Source organism: Sarcophilus harrisii, chromosome 5, assembly GCF_902635505.1.
Source record: "Sarcophilus harrisii chromosome 5, mSarHar1.11, whole genome shotgun sequence".
Lineage (NCBI taxonomy): Eukaryota > Metazoa > Chordata > Mammalia > Dasyuromorphia > Dasyuridae > Sarcophilus > Sarcophilus harrisii.
In genome coordinates, this window is record NC_045430.1 from 1146173 (window position 1) to 1164463 (window position 18291).

The 18291-nt window shown below is 53.3% G+C and overlaps 1 protein-coding gene across 1 annotated transcript; it reads left to right on the top strand.

The window, feature by feature from the left end:
- The first annotated feature begins 1936 nt into the window (after positions 1 to 1936).
- Positions 1937 to 17551, top strand: CDPF1 (cysteine rich DPF motif domain containing 1). The gene is made up of 4 exons (XM_031939128.1): positions 1937 to 2169; positions 5651 to 5763; positions 11701 to 11812; positions 14679 to 17551. Exons 2-4 carry the CDS (start codon positions 5651 to 5653, stop codon positions 14814 to 14816), a joined length of 363 nt encoding a protein of 120 aa, XP_031794988.1. The 5' UTR covers positions 1937 to 2169; the 3' UTR covers positions 14817 to 17551.
- Positions 17552 to 18291: the final 740 nt, after the last annotated feature.

Genomic DNA, 18291 nt, shown 5'->3' on the forward strand with positions numbered 1-18291 from the left:
CCATTCATTTCAATGGTGTCAACGGCTACGTGTCTGCAGATTTCCTAATCTCCAGCTCCAAACTAGACTCTGGAGATGTGGGCCCACATCAGCATCTCTGGGACCAACCCTACCCCTCATACAAGTATCTCTGCCCTCTGCATTTTCTCCACTAATCTGGAGCCGTCAGTGGCAAACACAAAACCCGGGGCTAGGCTGAAGGGCCAGGCTATCCTCATTTTCTCTTCCTCCTTCTGACGTGACTATTTCTCTCCCAATCACATCAATATTCTAATTTCCAAGTTCGCCATCATGAGATCATTTTAAATCAGTCACTATTACAATGACTAAGTAATCCTAATAAAAATATTGGTGCTATAAGTAGAAATGAGCTCTGTGGAGTAGGCTGGGGCCAGGAGGGCCTGGCTGGGAAATGCAGATTAGAGTTATCTGCAGAAGAGATGGTGGTGGTCAGCAGCATCACCCAGGTGTGTGGGAGTGCCAGGCAAGAGTGGGGAGGAAAGAAGGGGTCTGAGGCACCCTGGACGCCCTTTGGGGATGCCTGGATGGATATCCTTGCCAGTTGTCTCCCCACTGCTCCACGCACTGGCCGCCTCGCCCCGTCCTTGCCTTTTCCTGTTGGACTTCCTGGCTTGGCTCTCCGAGGAGGATGCTGCTGGACATTGGGGAGTCCCGCGCTCCCAGCCAGACTCCCCAGGGAGCTCTCAGGCAGGGAGCTGTTGCCCTGTGGTTCTGCAGCACAGCTTCTCAGGGTCTCTCCGTCTGTGGCAGCGTGCACATCTGCCAGAAGCGACCCCCGCTCCCCCTGGGCTGGGCTGACAAAGAGGAAGCCAGTGCAAAGGTGCGGAGGTGAGAGATGAAAGGACAGGAGGCCCTGAAAGGCTGGGTATGTGGGAGAGGAAAGGATAAGCAACAGGGAGGTGGGGGTCGGCGGGCTGGCTTGGGGAGGGCTTTGAACTCCAGCAGGGGATTCTTCTGGACTGGCTGCTAGTCCCTGGAAGCACTGATTCAGGCTCTTGAATGTTGCTGCTTTGACTTCTGTTCTGGAAGAGGGAGGGCCCTGGTATCGGGGAGGAGCGACAGGACGGAGGTGAGGGAGGCTGTGCGGTGCCTTTCGTTTCCCCCCCCCCCGCCCCTCCGCGCCCTCCCCCCCCCCCCCGGAGCCATCTGGGTCCGACGGCCTGCGCAGATCGCAGCTGATGGAAACTGCCCCACGCGGGCGGGAGACCCCGGCCCTTTAGAGCTAAGCTCCTTACGTTTCAGTGTAAGGGCAATGCCCGCTCGGTGTTTCAGGCTCGCTAAGAATGGAGGCAGAGAACAGCGTCCGTGGCCGGCCAGAAACGGGAGGAACCCCCTGGGGAGGGGCAGGCCTGCGGGCTTTGCGGCCAGAACAGACAGGGCCGCATTCCCTCTCTCCCACGGCCCGGGCCCGGCCTGTCCTGGGACCGGGGCCGGCCAGTCCTGGGACCGGGGCCGGCCTGTCCTGGGACCGGGGCCGGCCTGTCCTGGGACCGGGGCCGGCCTGTCCTGGGACCGGGGCCGGCCTGTCCTGGGACCCGGGCCGGCCAGTCCAGGAGGAGGGGGCGATGCGGGTGTGGGGCTCGCTCCTTCAGCCAGACGTCTGGGGAGGGAAGTCAGGAGGAAGCCCCAAGGCGTCTGGGGAGCCCTCGGAGGTTCCTCCCGGGAAGGGGGGCGGGAGGGGAAAGAGAGAAACTGAGGGAAAGAGAAGAAGCTCCAAGGAACGAGCGTCTGCCACGCGCACCACCAGCGTCCCAAGGAGGAACAGGGAAGGTTTGGGAGGGATTTGTGGGGGCGGGGCTTGTGTGTAAGAGGATGCCGGGGCGGGCCCATGAGGGAGAGGACGCCTGGGGGCGGGACCGCACGTGAGAGAACGCCGGGGGCGGGGCCGGCGTGTGAGAGACGGCCTGGGGGCGGGGCCGGCGTGTGAGAGGACGCCGGGGCGGGGCCAGCGAGTGAGAGCAGGCCGGAAGCTGGCTGGCGAGTGGAAAAAGGCCAGGGGCGGAGGGCTGTGTGAGGGGACGCCGGCTTAGTGGAGGCCTCGGGCGGCTGCAGTGGGGTCCCCCCTGGGCCCGGCCGCCACGCTTCGCCCCAGAAGGACTTCCGGCGGGCGGGACCCAGGGCCTGGCGCAGAAAGCGCCGAGGAGCGAGGTGAGCACGCCAGAGCGGGGACCGGAGGAGGGGAAGGGGCTGCGGCGCAGTGTCCCCTGGGGCGGGTTCCTCCGTGGGCTGCTGGCTCTAGGGCGCACCGCCTCCCCGCCCCCTGTCCCTCCCTCCTCCCTGCCCCTCGTCCCTGCCTCCTCCCCCGTCCTGCCTCCTCTCCGCCCCCCCTCTGTCCCTGCCTCCTCCCATCCTTCCGGGCCCCCTGTGGCCGCGGAACTGGATACACTGTATCCTCCGTGCGAAGGCGCGGGGCCGAGCGGGACATTTTGTCTGGTGGCCTGAGCCTTTTACTCGGGGCGCTGTTGGGGGGCGGGGGAGCGGCGCCCAGAGCGGCCTGGGGCAGAGGACGCTGGTAGCTGACCCCCGCCGCCCGGCCACGGCGCTGCGGGAGAGGGAGGCCGGTGACTTGCCCAGGGTCACCGGCTGTTAGGGGTAGGAATCTGAGCTCGCGGCCCGGGGAGAGCGGCCGCCGGGCGGGCTTCCCTCCCCAGCTCGCGGATGTGCCCCGGCGCCGGCCTCTCCGAGCCCAGCGGCAGCGAGGCGTGGGAACCTCCGGCAGTCTGGTTTTCTAGAAAGCCCCAGAATCTACAGAGCCCACAGCTGGGGGGGGGGGGGCTGCCCCTACTTTGAGGCGGGCCTGTTCGCCTCCCAGGCGCCCCTGGGGGGTGGATGCGGATGCAGCCCGTCCCCTGAGGGTCGCTTTCCGGGGGACATCCCCGGTCAGTCCCAGAGCGCCAGCGTTCTCCCACCCCAGCCTCGCCCCGCAGGGACCCTTGGTGGCGGTGGCAGTGGCAGCCAAGCACTGCTGAAACGTCCTGGTCCTGTCAGCTTTCTGGGGGTCTCGGGACCAGCTTCCTTTCAGCGGAGCAATCACCAGGAGAACAGCAGGGAGGAAGTCCCCATTCTTTGTCGTCTCCTTCCCGTGGGGCCGGGCTGGCTTTCTGGAGGCCCTTCAGACGGCCCCGGGCTCAGAGAAATGAGGAGAGCCTCCGGGAGCCTGATCAAAGGTGGAATGTCCCTCCTCCAGCCCCTGCTGGCTCTTACATACTCTGTTATAATTACATCGTGGTAGGTGTCAGTCTTGTAGAACTGTATTAAGTACTAAGTGCATGGACTGAACTAGAGAACTGTTAATCACCACGCCCAGAGAACCACGCCCATCAGCTCCACTTTGTTTCAAGCACGTTTCCAGAGTTCTCCCCTAACATCTCCCGCTTTCTTTTGGAGCATAGATGGTCATGCCCTCCCTGCCATCTCAGGGAAATGGCGAGTCAAACCAGATTTTAAAATCCCATTTCAGCTGAAACACTAGCCCTTAACAAAGTTTCCTGCTTGTCTCTTTTTGTACTCACCCTAATTTCTGGGTCACAGAGACTTTTCCACTGGACTCAGGATTGTCAGTCTGGCCTGCTGAGCATAAATCCTTAGTCCCATGTTTGGGCGCCAAAATGTAATGTTTTGGGTTAGCTTTCTGGAGGTCTCTGGACCAGCCTTCCTTTCAGCAGAGCAATCACCCCGAGAATAGCCAGGGATAAAGTCCAAATTCTTTATTGTCTCCTTCACAGCCTGTCTCCTTGCCTGGGGTCCGGGCTAGCTTTCTGGAGGCCCTTCAGATGGGCCTTGGTCTCAGTGCAGAAATGAAGGAGAGCCACCAGGAGCCTGATCAAAGATGGAATGTCTCTCTCATCCAGTCCTTGTTGGCTCTTACATACTCTGTTATAATTACATCATTGTAGGTGTCAATCTTGTAGAACTGTATTAAGTACTATTAAGTACTGAACTAGAGAACTATTAATCACCATGCTAAACTAGAGAACCATCGTCTCATCAGCTCCACTTTGTTTCAAGCACGCTTCTCCAGAGTTCTGGCCCCTAACATCTCCCGCTTTCTTTTGTTTTGGAGCATAGATGGTCATGCCCTCCCTGCCATCTCAGGGAAATGGCGAGTCAAACCAGATTTTAAAATCCCATTTCAGCTGAAACACTAGCCCTTAACAAAGTTTCCTGCTTGTCTCTTTTTGTACTCACCCTAATTTCTGGGTCACAGAGACTTTTCCACTGGACTCAGGATTGTGTCAGTCTGGCCTGCTGAGCATAAATCCTTAGTCCCATGTTTGGGCGCCAAAATGTAATGTTTTGGGTTAGCTTTCTGGAGGTCTCTGGACCAGCCTTCCTTTCAGCAGAGCAATCACCCTGAGAATAGCCAGGGATAAAGTCCAAATTCTTTATTGTCTCCTTCACAGCCTGTCTCCTTGCCTGGGGTCCGGGCTAGCTTTCTGGAGGCCCTTCAGATGGGCCTTGGTCTCAGTGCAGAAATGAAGGAGAGCCACCAGGAGCCTGATCAAAGATGGAATGTCTCTCTCATCCAGTCCTTGTTGGCTCTTACATACTCTGTTATAATTACATCATTGTAGGTGTCAATCTTGTAGAACTGTATTAAGTACTATTAAGTACTGAACTAGAGAACTATTAATCACCATGCTAAACTAGATAACCATTGTCTTATCAGTTCCACTGATTTAGCACCTTGTTTCGAATATGCTTCTCCAGAGAGTTCTGGATCTCTACAGGTGCCCACTTTCTTCTGGGGACATCGGCCTAGAGTAGAATTTCTGGGCCTCAGAATAAGTACGTTTTAGTCACCTGAGTGACTTGGTTCCGAATACTTGCCCCTTCTCTCAGCATTGATCTCTTTGGCCTGCCTGTCTTCCCACAGCACCTTTGCCTCCAGCAGAGACCATTCCCATTTTGAGTCATTTTTGTGCACTTATCAGTGATTTGAAGCCTTGGGTCACACGACTATGTTCTTTAGAGAATTATTTGTAATCTCTATGAACATCTCTGGGAAATGGTTCTATCTTGGATACAGGAGTGAATCAGGGAAGTTGGACCAAGATTGTTCCCATTCAGCCTCTTTCTTATCCTGCTCTAGTCATGTTGTCTGTACAGATGTTTCATGTAGCCCAGATGATCTGTTTTCTCTTTTAAGGGATCTCTTCATTGGTCAGTCTGACCTAGACCTACAGTCTAGGTGCTGTAGACTATCCCCTTCTCCATGGCTTCTTCTCTCCTGTGTAGCTTCCTTTGCTTGCTCGTCCTCACATCCCCTGACTGTTCCTAGGCTCTCTTCTGCTGGGTGATACAAGTGAGTAGAGCGTGGTGTCCAAATGTCCATGACTCTAGGCCCTATGTGGGGTTTGCTTGGCAGAGATACCGGAGTGGTCTGTCATGTCCTTCTCTAGCACATTTGACAGACGAGGAAACTGAAGCAAGCAGGGTAAAGTGACTTGCCCAGGTTAACATAGCTAGTGAGTGTCTGAGGTCAGATCTGAACTCATAAAGATAAGTCTTCAGGCTAAGTGCTTTCTGCACTATATTGCATATAAATTTATATCTGTAAAGATGCAACATAACCACAAAAGTCTTCTTGCTTCAGAACATAAATGTGTTTATTTTCTTGACTTTATAGATGGCGTCTTCCAGTGAGCAGGGATCTGAAGGGATGTTTGAGTGTCACTTCTGTGGCTTGGCCGTACCATACAGCTACGTGGGACAGAAACCCCCCAACAGCCGCACTGTTGTGTGAGTATCTGCTCTGACTGGGCTCCTGCACGAGGGGCTTTGTGCTTACATTTTGCTCTCTTAACAGCCTCTTCTGGGCTGCCTTTGACTCCTGCAGGCTAGGTCTGCTGAGGGGAAGCTCCCGCCTTGGAGACTCTCGGGCTACAATTGTGGCGTAGATGGGCCAGCCTGGTGTAGCACCAGCTGTGAGCTGAAGGGCAACTCTCAGTCTCAGGCACACAGTGGCCATCTCAGAACCAGTCAGGACTAATCCAGATAGTGAAATCAGGGAAAGACTCCAGGGAGGAGATACTGGTTCTCATGCCCAAGGGTCATAAGTGGATTTGGAGCCATTGTCAATGGCTCACCTGACTCACCTACACAAGCATGGGCAATGGGTAAAAATAAAGATGTTAACAAGAACCATTTCTCAGAGAAGTTTCTTACAGAAATGTGACCACAAGCATCGATTAAGTGTTTCCTTAGATGCCAGGCATTGATACCAATACTAGCAAAAAGACAGGCCTGCCCTGGGAACTGACATTCTTCTTCTTTTTTTTAATTAAAGCTTTTTATTTACAAAACAGATGCATGGGTAATTTTTCAACACTGACCCTTGCAAAACCTTGTGTTCCAAATTTTCCCCTCCTTCCCCCTACCCCCTCCCCTAGATGGCAGGTAGTCCCATACATGTTAAATATGTTAAAATATATGTTAAATCCAATATATGTATACATAATTATTCAGCTGTCTTGCTGCACAAAAAAAAAAATTGGATCTAAAAAGAAAAAAAAAAAACCTGAGAAGGAAAACAAAATGCAAGCAAACAACAGAGAGAGTGAGAATGTTATGTTGTGGTCCACACTCGGGGAGCTGATGTTCTAAAGGAAAAAGAACAAAGTGCAAAGGGACCTGAAAAATGGTATTGGAAGTGGAGGGAAGGTACCAGGATCTGGTGCTGAGGTGTGGTCAGTCAGGAGCTGTGCTGAGAGGGAAGTGAAAGCCCAGAAACTCTTAGCCCTCAAATCCTCAACTTCTTACTAGGTAGAGACATGGCACTGATCAGGAGGACAAACTCATTTCCAAAACATCATGGATGTGGAAGACTGAAGTTTCCAAATTCTATTGTCTCATAAAAAGCCATGAAAGAAATTACCGTGTTGAGAGTCTGGCATGAGAGCCAGCAAAAGCCATGTTTATTTGTCAGTGGAGCTGAACGAGGGACCGCTGATGAGTGCAGAGTGGGACAGCGTGGCCCGTTTTGTAGTGAAGGCTCCATCTGCGACTACAGTGAAGCTGCCCTGCTGGGTTTGATGTTCAGTGTGAGCGTGGAGAGCGGGAAGAGCACAGGACGCCCTGCTCTAAGTGGCACCCAAGGGACTTTCGGGATTGGAGAATCCCAAAAGAATTGAAATTGCCAGTACTTTTTGCATCAAAGCAGAGAAAAAAGGGCTGATAGCAGCAGCTTTTGACCCACATACCCTCTTGGTCTCTGAGTCATGAAAGACCTTGTGGATGAAAGCCGGAGAAGGGACAGGCAAGCTTTCATCGTAGCAGGTCATTCACCTACTAATCAGGGATGGGAGATCCCATTGGGCAGTTGTTTGTTGCTGCAAAAAGAGGTCACCAACAGGATGATTTCAGACAGGCCTGAAGAGACTTAGATGAACTGATGCTGAGTGAAATGAACAGGACCAGGAGAGCATTATATACAACAACAATACTATATGAGGATCAATTCTGATGGACGTGGCCATCTTCAGCAATGAGATGAACCAAATCGGTTCCAATAGAGCAGTAATGAACTGAACCAGCTACACCCAGGGAAAGAACTCTGGGAGATGACTAAGAACCATTACATTGAATTCCCAATCGCTCTTTTTTCGTCCTCCTGCATTGTTGATTTCCTTCACAGGCTAACTGTACACTATTTCAAAGTCTGACTCTTTTCTACAGCAAAATAACTGTTTGGACATGTATACATATATTGTATTTGACTTATACTTTAACATATTTACTGGTCAAGCTGCCATCTGGGGGAGGGGTGGGGGGAAGGAGGGGGAAAATAGGAATAAAAGGTTTGGCAACTGTCAATGCTGAAAAACTACCCATGCATATATCTTGTAAATAAAAAGCTATAAAAAAAAGAGAGAGAGAGAGGGAGAAGGTCATGTGTGGACCAGCTGGGCTGCGTCCGGTGGAGTGATCAGCCAAGGCGCCAGATGCCCAAGTGTGGACCTCTGTGCTCGCTGCTTCTCACTCTTCAGTGAATGAGTTGTCACAGGCCCAGACGTGAGAGGGATCCCATGGAGAGTCAGCCAGGTTCTGGGTTCCACTGTGGCCTTTGGCCCTTGGGGCCGGTTCATTTCACCCTTCTGCCCTTCGGGTTCTTCATTTACAAAGCAGGTCTGGGCTTGGATGCTGGCCCAATGCCTGGACAGGCCCATCTGAGACTAGCTCCAGGGAGCTAGCGAGGGCAGCAGGTCCTGTGCTGGCTTGGAATCCCGAAAATGTGAAATAGGAGCAAAGCCTCCACTGACCCTGGGAGTCACTGCGGCCCTGAAAGGCAGCCAGTTTTGAACAACACCTCTGACTGCTCGGTAGTCTGAGATGTTTGATGTGCAGGGTGTGAAGACCAAGGGCTTGGGGAGTGCTCCTGGAGGAGTGAGTCCAGTGGGCGTTGGCGGCCCAAGCAGTGCCGAGGGCCGGGGGCTAGCGGGCTGCTCTCATGAGGGCCTCTGCAGAGTGCCTCAGACCCCAGTCCTGCTTCCCTGGGGAAGCCCACAGCCACCCACTGTGGAGTTACCTGCCAGTGACCCTGAGACTTGCTGTCCCAGTAAAGGGTTGGCAGGGGTACGAGGGTCACTCACAGCAGTCTGGTGAAAACCAGGGGCAGACCCAGGGCATTGTTTCGGCTTTGCCAGTGAATGACATCCAGGCTGACTCCACGGTGAGACATGAGGTGCAGGGAACAATGGAGAAGCGAGCTCACTGGGGCCTTCCCCTGAGATCCTCCCTCTGCCTGTCTGCCCTAAGGCCTTGGCATCCTGGGGCCCCCATCCCTGAATGCCCGGGTTCTTATATTTAGTCAGGCAGACGCTAGTACGTCTCCTTGCCTTCCCACTCAGGTTCTTTCCTCCAGACTTAGCCCTCCAGCTTCCTTTTAGTGAAGAGCTTGTTGCTTAGGAACGTAGCAGCCCCTAGTTGTGGGCTTTCTGCCTTGTTCCTCATTTCTGGAATGGGGAAGAGTAATATTGCTACCGCTGAGGAGGAGAACCCTGGAAGGCTTAAAACTCTGGGGAAACGAGCATTAGCTAGTTCCCACTGGGGACTCGGGCTGGATGGCCTCTGAGTGTCTCTGACACCCTCTGACCTCTGACATGCAGCCAGTGTGTGGCTTTGAGTATTGGCTCAGCTTGGGAAATCTGTGACTTTGTGCCACAGTGATCTTGTACGTGGCTGTGTCCTTGAGAGCCGAGGCCATGAACCCGGAAACATCATCTCTGGGACGCTTCCTTCCCCATGGCTTTGACAAGTGAGAAATGACTTGTGTGTCCTTGACTTTCCCCACTCTGGGGCCCATAACCCCAGGTTGCAGTGCTGGCTGCAAACAGCCATGTTGAAATTCATCCCAAGAAATGCTCTGGTCACAGGATGAAATATCAAACAGGCCCCAGAAGCGGCGGGGCCTGTCAGGAGAAATTTATGGTCCTCACTTTATTTTGGGTTGGAGGCCTGAGCCCGTGCCAGACGCGCCCATGAGGGCGTGGGGGAGCATCCTCTGGGGCCCTGACATAGGTGGGGACGGTGCTGGGAGGGGCGTGTGCCTCGCCTCGGGGCTCCTGCCCTTTGCTGCTCAGACTGGTGACGAGTGGAAAAAGGCTTGATACAAACTCATGTTGTTCCACCGCTGATTTTGTGAACTTGGCCTGGGTGAGCAAGACCTTGAACTTCCCTGGGTCTCAGTTTTCTGAGGTGCAAAATGAGCACAGTCTCTGCTTCCTCTCCCTCATGGGGACGGGATGGAAGAGATGAGTCACAATTTTCCTTTGAGTTAGAGGTTGTGGATCAGGAGGTCTGGGATTATATTCTATCAGTGTCATGGCCTAGGCATGTGACCTCCGGCTGGGAAGGTCACGTGGCCTTTTCCCCTCTCTGGCCCTCAGTTTCCTCACCTGTGAGATGGGGGTAAGCCTCCTTCAGGACTGGAGAGAAGTGACTGTGGGAAGCTGTTGTTTGGGGCTTCCCTTGTACCCCCAGATGAGAGCCGCTAGTGAAGTCACTGAGGTCCATGATCTGCGAGCCCTCCCGGGGCCACATTCTCTCCTGCCAGTGAAAAGATGCATGAGCGGTCGTCCCCCAGAAAAGCTTTCTTTCTTTTTTATTTAATTATTTATTTAATAGCCTTTTATTTACAGGATATATGCATGGGTAACTTTACAGCATTAACAGTTGCCAAACCTCTTGTTCCAATTTTTCACCTCTTACCCCCCACCCTCTCCCCCAGATGGCAGGATGACCAGTAGATGTTAAATATATTAAAATATAAATTAGATACACAATAAGTATACATGACCACAGAAAAGCTTTCTCTCAAGGGAGGGATTTATGGACAAAGAGCAAAGAACGATTACACTAAATCAAAATGTTTTTGCATAAACAAAACCATGTAGCCAAGACTCGAAGGGAAGCAGAAAGCTAAGGGAAAAACCTTACAGCCAAGTGTCCGATAAAGGCCTCGTTCCCCAAAGCAGAGAGATCTGACGACCGTATAAGAGTACGAGTCATTCCTCAATTGATAAACGGCCAAAGGGTGTGAACAGACAAATTTCAGATGAAGAAGTTAAAAAGCACTTGTGGTAATGGGGGAAATGTTCCGAGTCCCTGTTGGTGGCAGAGGTGCAAACACCTCTGGTTGGTTGTGATGATGGCCATGGGTGTGGGAGGGCTGTGGGAGGGCCGGGGCTGCTCTGGTGCAGCTGTGAAAGGATCCAGCCCCTGCGCAGAGGGTCTGGCCCTGGGCCCCGAGGGCTGTCGGACCGTGCACAGCCGGGCAGGGCCTGGACCCCAGAGAGGGAGGGAGAGAACACCCTTGGCCCTCGTGCTGGGGGCACAGAGGGCATTCGTGCCCATTTCTGAGAGCTCCCTCAGGGGCCAAGCCGTGATTCCCGCCTCCCAATAACCTTCCGCCTTGGCAGGAGCCCCCCTTCCTCCCTTCTGACAGCCTGCCCGTGGCGGGCCCTCCCAGGGGAGAAGGAACGCTTCTCCCTGTAACTCGGGGGCCTTTTCCTCTTCCATTCCTTTGGGCTGTAGGCTTAGGGGCCAGGGCCGCCTGCACAGCAGGAGCCCCCAGGACACTCCCAGGGGAGGCCTTTGCGCCTGCCCCGGCTCCCCTGCCCCGTGTCCCCACAAGGTGGCGCTGCGGGCCGGCCCGAGGGGAGCCCTGGGCACCGCTGGGAGAGCCCTGTGGGGGGCGCCCCAGCACCCTGCAGACCTGGAAGTCCCGCTGTGGTGGCGCCCCCCGCTGGCCTGGGGTGTCCCCGTTGCTCCCGTTGCACAGATGAGGAGCCTGCCCGAGGGCCGGGCCCTGCCCCTGGCTTGGCCAGAACCCGCTAGGGGGCGCCTGCTTTCTGCTCCGCCCGCCTTGGCTACCGGCACCTCTCTTTGCGGCCGTCGGGTTGGTGTTGGGGGCGGGGCTTGTGCCGGGCCCTCTGAGGCTCTGGGACACCGAGAGACCCATGTGCCCAGAAGAGCCCCCCCCCCCCCCCCCCCCCCCCCCGCCACTTTGGGCCCTCGGGCAGGACGGAGCCCGTGTCCTGCAGGGGGCACAGGAGAATAACGAGGGGGGGTCTGACCTCTGCCCCCCTGCTCGGGCTCGGGCAGGCCCCTCTCCGGGCCTCCCCAGGGCCCCCTCCCTTAAGCCGCCCCGCCGGGTGCTGACTGCCGCCCTCCCCGCAGGCTCCTGGAGGAGAGCTACGTGCGCAAGGACCCTTTCACCTCGGACAGAGACAAGTTCCTGGTCCTGGGCTCCCGGTGCAGCCTCTGCCGCCAGCTGGCCTGCGTGGGCCCTGTGAGTGTCCCGGGGCCCCCCTTCCGTCCCAGCCCGCAGGCCTCCCGCGGCCTTGGCACAGAACAGGGGGTGGGGGGTTGTGAGCGCAGCAGGAAAAGCCACCCAGGGGAAGCGCCCCAGGCCTGGGGGTCCTCGAGGGGGAACCTGAGGCCCCGGGAGAGCCCCCGCTTTCCTGGCCTGCGGGGCCCTTTCGGAGAAGGTGGGCAGCCCTGGGGACGGTTTGTGGCACAGGCCTGGGGGGTGAAGGAAGTAAGCTTCCTTGTGAAGTGTGCTGCCCTCGCCTGCCCCCTCAGGCTCCCCGGGAGGGGCTGCTTCCCTGGGACAGCCGCTGAGAAGGGGCACTCTGAAAAGGGAGGTGCGGGAGAAGGAGGAGAGAGGCCCGCCTGTGGGTTCCGGCCCGCGGCTGCTGCTGTTTCTGCGGCCAGCTCTGGGGAACGCCGCCGGAGACTGGCGGGGTCGGGGCACAGCAGGTGCCCGTCGGGCAGGCTTTCTGGTTCCAGGTAGGCCGTGACCCTGCTGGGCTCTAGGGGTCATTTCTGAACCCACTGCGGGCACAAAGCTGCAAAGAGCCTGCCAGGAGCTGTGAGGAAGGACGGGGAGGGTCCGGACGCCCAGGGACCCCTGGCACCAGGGCTCCGGTTAAAGGCACTGGGGAGGAGACGGGAGGGACCAGGCGGAGGAGCAGGGCCCTGGGGAGCTCCGAGCTGGAGGCACCTCCCTGACCTTCACCAGTGGTTCAGCCAGAGGCACAGGAGGCAGGGTGCTCGGCAGGTTTGCCCTGAGACAGCCGAAACACCCCAAGGACAATTGGGATCCCGGGCGATCCCCCGGGCCTCGGCGGGGGAACAAGACTGGGCCTGTGCTTAGGTTAGCATAGCCGCGTGCACAGAGAAGAGGCATGTTCCCATAGCGAGCGGCACTTCTGGAAGTGGAGCTGGGAGTGGCTGCGAGCTCTGTCCCGGGCAGGCCCAGGGCCACTGACAGGGCCAGGGAGCTTCTGTACCCTGCCCTGCTCGCATCCCGCGGGGACACTGAGCGCACGTTTTAGGAAAGATCCGCTTCATTTTTTTCTGGACCAGCCCATCCGACGAGGGAACTTCAGTGGCTCCGAAGCCTGGCTCTGGCCACCCTGAGGCTGTGGGGTTGAGGAGGACACAGTTGGAAATGCCCCTGCAGTGGCATCCCCAGAGACCCATTACAGGAGGAAGGGAGCAGCTTCCTCCGGGAGAGCTCTTCAGGGGAAAGCTCAGTGTCTGGCAGGCAGGCATTGTAGGGGAAAGGGCCTGCTGGGACCCTGCCAACTCAGTCTGTTTGTTGGTGGCAGGGGGTCCCTGGTGGGGGAGGGACTCCTGCTCACAGGTAACCCTGCTTCCTGAGGATTGGTCAGTGGTGGGTGGGCGACAGTGCTGGGAAGAGAATGTCTTCTCTCCCCAGGAGCTTGGGGCAGCTAATGGGGACTCTGGGATCAGGCTGGTAGCTGTCCCAGGCTGTGGAAGCCATCTTTCTTCTCTATGCAGGAGGCCTGAGGAAATGCAAGTTCATTCGGTTGCCCTTCCTGGGGTGGGGCAGGATAGATAGTGGCCACAGAATAAGGAAGACCTGCAAGCTGGAGAGCGGGCCGGGGCAGACCAAACTAGGCTGGGGCATTCCCAGCTGGGAGGCTGTGGATTGTGCTTGTAGACCCTGGAGACCAAGTAGTTTGTTCAACTTCCTCTGGGAGATCATCGAGGTTGAGGAGCTTCCTCCCTCCCCAGTTTATTCTTCCTGATGGATAGAAACTCCTCCCGCATTGGACCAGATCTCTCTCAGCCACTCCAGGCCCCCATCTGACCTTTAGGTCGTTCCTTTGTTGCTTGGATAACCTCATTTTCAATCATCCTCAGGATGCATTTCAGTTTGTCATGATCACTCAGGATTGGAGAGAGCGTGATTTGGACCCCGAGTTCTTGAGCACTGCTCCTCTTGGGGGGGGGGGGCGGCTTTGTGCCTTCCTCACTAACTCTTCCTCCACTGTAGGAGGAGGGAAATGTAATTAGAAGTTCTCCACTTAGGTCCCTGGGGGCTTGTGGATGACCATGGCATCTGTGAAACTGGATGAGAAGAACCCTTTTCTTTTCCCCTCTAAGTGACATTGAACATTTCCTTCATTTAAAACTTGATGCTCAAGAGCCCCCCCGCCAAGGCCTGCAGAACACAAGCAGGGTGAAGAACCTTGGAGGCCATGACCTAGAAGGTCCTGCCTTCCGGCTCTGAACCCTCTGACGCCGGCAGTTAGGAAAGGAGTGTGCAAGAGAGGGCCGCCTAGAGAGTCACAGGACCTGCCTCAGTGGCACGGAGATCCCATGCAGCTCCAAATCTGCCCTTTGGAGGAAAGGCCTTCTGGTCCACAGGCCTCATACCTTCAGACGGGACCCTCTGAGGGGCACGGGCCTTTGCTCCTTCAGTCTGGGCCTGGTGAGGGGCCAAAGTCCCTGCAGGATTGGTGCAGCCACAGAAGCATGTATTCCTTTTGCTTGTCAGGCCCTTTCTGGTTCTCCTGGATCTCCTGCAGTTTCTGCTTGGTCTTGGCCCCAGTCCCAGAGAAAGGGAAGAGGGGGGTTGGGAAAGGGACAGAGCAGGAGGAGGGGCTGCTCTGTGAAAGAATGGGGGAGGGCGCCTTGGCAGGAGAGAGTTGGGCTATTGGGAGAATGTGGTCAGGGAGAAGCCTAGGCGGGCTGGGTGGAGGAAGGGAGAGGAGGCGAGCCGGCCTGCCAGGCTGAGCCTTTTGGAAGGCCAGCTGCTCCTGTGGTTCTTGGGAGTCGATGACTTTAGAACAGCCAGCACTTAAAAGAGGTCAGTGACAGTCTTGCTTTCTCTTCTCCTTCAGGAATGTAGCTTATTCTACACGAAAAGATTTTGCCTTCCCTGTGTTCGAGAGAATCTCAGTGCTTTCCCTCAGGAGATCCGCCAAGACGTGGAGAAAAGACACGCTTTGTCCAAAGCTGCCTCCAAGAAGCTTGACTAGAGGACCTAATTGTAGGTTTTGGCAAGAACAGAGTCCCTGGCGCCCCCTTGCCATCGTGTCACTTCTCCATTTTGTTCCTGGGAACGGAGGTCCCCTCGGTGTGGTTCCATTGGCCAATCACTGTAGCTTCTGAAAGGGGGGCTACACCAAGCCCCCATATGGGTTGTCTCTCATATTGCTGTGGTCACTATTTCCAACCATGGAAATCAGTGGGAATTCTGGCTTCAATTGTTTTTGGCGAGTCTTTGTCAGAGGCTTCTTTGCAGAGGGCCCTGGAGGAGGATCAGTGGGTCTAGTCCCTTGTCGTTCTGGGCCCAAAATGCTGTGTGGGACCCCTGGACAGGGGAGTCCTGCACAGACTTTGCCTTGGGTGTCCATCCAGAGAGGCTGACAGAGAAGCTGAGAGCACCCAGGAGTCCGGTTCCCTCCTGCTCTGGCCGGGGAGGCAAGCATAGGCTTTCTCCCCCAGCCTTAGCTCCCTGCTTTTTCCCTCTCCCACTTATGAGAGGGTATCTCTTGGGCCTCTCAGCAGAGGGTGGGTAGAAGCTGGTACCCCTCCAGACACAGATTTCTCTGGTGTCCTGCATGTCATGCCCATTTTTGTTCACTTGACTTTTTCAAGCCCAATAGCAATCGAATCAGCATCATGTTAGGGAGGACACATCAGAAAAACACTGGACTCTACAAATTATTCCTTTTTTCTCCAGGTCCAAGGGCTGTGGACAAGGGCTGGTGAGGGCAGGGAGCTGCCTTCATGGCTTGGCTTACAGAGAGAGTTGTGCTGGGATGGGATCTGACTTACTTTAAAATGACCCGTTTTTAACCGTTAGAAAGAAAGAAAATGACATGGTTTGCCTAAAGGGGCCAGATTTAATTATAACATCGACTTGTTAACCCAAATGCCTGATGCAAGCTGTCTTGAGTTAAGGGATTTTGAAGATTATAAGGGAAAGAAAACCAGGTTCAATCCAATCTATGTCCAGTAGGTGGTAGTAAACAAGGAAGGCCTCGCTTTTCACAGAGAATTAGCTACTATGAAGCATTTCATCGCATCTCATAAACAAATTAGTAATAACCCACCAATTGACTTTTAAAAATAGTTTATTCTTTTAAAAACCTTTTAAGGCAAACTGTACCTTGAAATTAGCTCTTTACATTCATCAGTCTTACAGTATGACATCCCAAGAACATAAGTTCCTATAAAGTCAAGCTATAAAATCATTAGTGGATACTCTCAGTTCAGTCCCTTCTTAGTGAATGAAAGCTCATAACAAAAAATACAAAATTGAAAATGGCTCTTGACTTGTTTCTGCTCTCCCAGACAGGAGGCACCCATGCTCCATCCCTGGGAATAGAAAAAGGCTATCTCTCTTCCTCATTCCTTCTCCCTTAAACAAGTTTTCAACAGCAACTTGGCCCTCGAGGCTTTCCTGAGGTCCGAGAACATTTCATTTTAGCCCCATTCCATCCCTGTCCTGCTGTCATCCAAGAACACTGGAGACATTCACCTGAGTTAGTGGGGTTATACAGGAAGGTTCATCAGTAGTTGCTCCTTTTGAATTCTCCCTGTTTAGTAGTGTTATGAATGAACAGCCTTAACCAAACTGACATTTTCAGGCAGTAAAGGCACTTGAGATAAACACAAACATATCAAGAAATAAAATTCAATACCGTGCTCTGGAAATTGGTAATTTCTACCCAGGTCCTATAGGTCCTGGCTTAGTACTAGGAAGTGAAGAGAAATGTGGGCCTTTTTATGAGTCACCATGAAAAAAGGGCCAAGACACCAGGGAGCAAACACTGCCTTTGGCAACACGGCACTATGACCCAAAACCTTGATTAGGTTCACTAGTGGTGCCTGCAGTCACAATTCTGGGCTCTTCCCTCTTAATTACTGAGCAAGGAGATATAAGTGAATCAGCCTCTACAGGTGACAGCTTTCTTTGGTAAGAATACTTGATACAATTATCAGCAGCAATGAAAGAGAACCCTTAAGGTGTTTGGGTCATTTTTGTTAGGCAAACAGCATTTAGTGAAAGGAAGCATGGTTGTTCAGCAGATGAAGAGAAAGAACTGGCGATTGAAAATGACAGAACTTGCCCTGGTTAGTTGGCCAATGACCCTCGATTAAGTGCCGACTATGGGCCAGACACCGAAATTAATGTGACAGATTAAGATGAAAATAAATTCAGGATTGCTAAGTAGAAATGAAATGTTTCCTAATAAAGGTCTTATTTCCAAGATGTATAAGGAGCTGACTCAAATTTAGAATAAGAAGAGATAATTCCCCATCGATAGATGGTTAAATGAGATGTGAACAGTAAATATGATCTTTCAACAGCCATGTGAACAATGCTTCAAATGATGAATAGAGAAATACACCTTACAGGTTATTCCTCACACTCATAAGATTGGCAAAGTTAAAAAAGGAGCAAAACAGCAGATTTTGGAGGGACTATGGGAAAAGAGGTCCAGTTATAACTTGTTAGTGGAGAATGGACCAGCCATTCTAGAAAGCGATTTGGAACTATGCTGAAAAGTCACTATAAATGCATGCTTTCTGACCCAGCAGTATTAGCCTTACTTAGCTTATATCTCAGAGATCAAAGGGGAAAGAAAAATACCAAATGTACCAAAATGGGGATAGAAACTTCTCTGAGGAAGGGGGCAAAGAATTAGACCATCATTTGGGGAAGACCCCAAATGATGGCATATGAAGGTAATAGATTACTCTTGTACATCAAGAAATAAGAGAAACCTGGGAAGACCCATTTGAACTGATACAGGGCAAAGTGAGCAGACCCAGAAGAATGCTGTGTACAGGAACAACATTGTAAAGATCAGGAACTTTGAAAAGTTTTAGATTTCAGGTCAATGCAATGACCAATTGTGATGCCAAAGGACCAAGGTTGAAATGTGCTGCCTACCTCCTGATGGATTTGGATGGACTATATATTCACAGTGAGATTTGACCACCGTGAGGATATATTTTGCTTCATTGAATATTTGTTACAAGAGTTTCCCCTCCCTCACTGGAGGAAAAAGGGAAATGAAGAAAGAAAATTAATGCCTGTTATTTGGAGGGGGGGGGGGAAGCTTTAATGTAAAAAGAAATGAAATCACTTTTAAATCAAAATGACCAGAGCTTTGTTTTGTTCCACCCACTTTGTATTTCTGATCTTGCAGAAAACCACATACCTTTACTGACAATCCTAAGAATTCACAGAAGACACAGACTTAAAAGTGTCATATATCATAGATATTACTTTGGTTGATTAAAGTACCCTTGCATTATGGGATTTGTAAAATGACCCAAATATTACTGTAGTAGTGCAGTGTCCCTCCAGATGGGTTTTCCATTAGAAGGGCATGGAAAGAGTCTGAGAGAGAGCTCACCACATCAGCTTTGAAGGACACTCTTAAGGGCATTAGAGAAAACACTTGCTTAAGTGAAGCCTTCATTTGTTTGCTCTTT

Bases quoted from the DNA above. Each gene is read 5' to 3' on its own strand.
- CDPF1 (XM_031939128.1), top strand. From the start codon at position 5,651: ATGGCGTCTTCCAGTGAGCAGGGATCTGAAGGGATGTTTGAGTGTCAC. The intron at 5,764-11,700 runs GTGAGTATCTGC...CCCTCCCCGCAG, and splicing joins CCCAACAGCCGCACTGTTGT to GCTCCTGGAGGAGAGCTACG. The intron at 11,813-14,678 runs GTGAGTGTCCCG...CTTCTCCTTCAG, and splicing joins AGCTGGCCTGCGTGGGCCCT to GAATGTAGCTTATTCTACAC.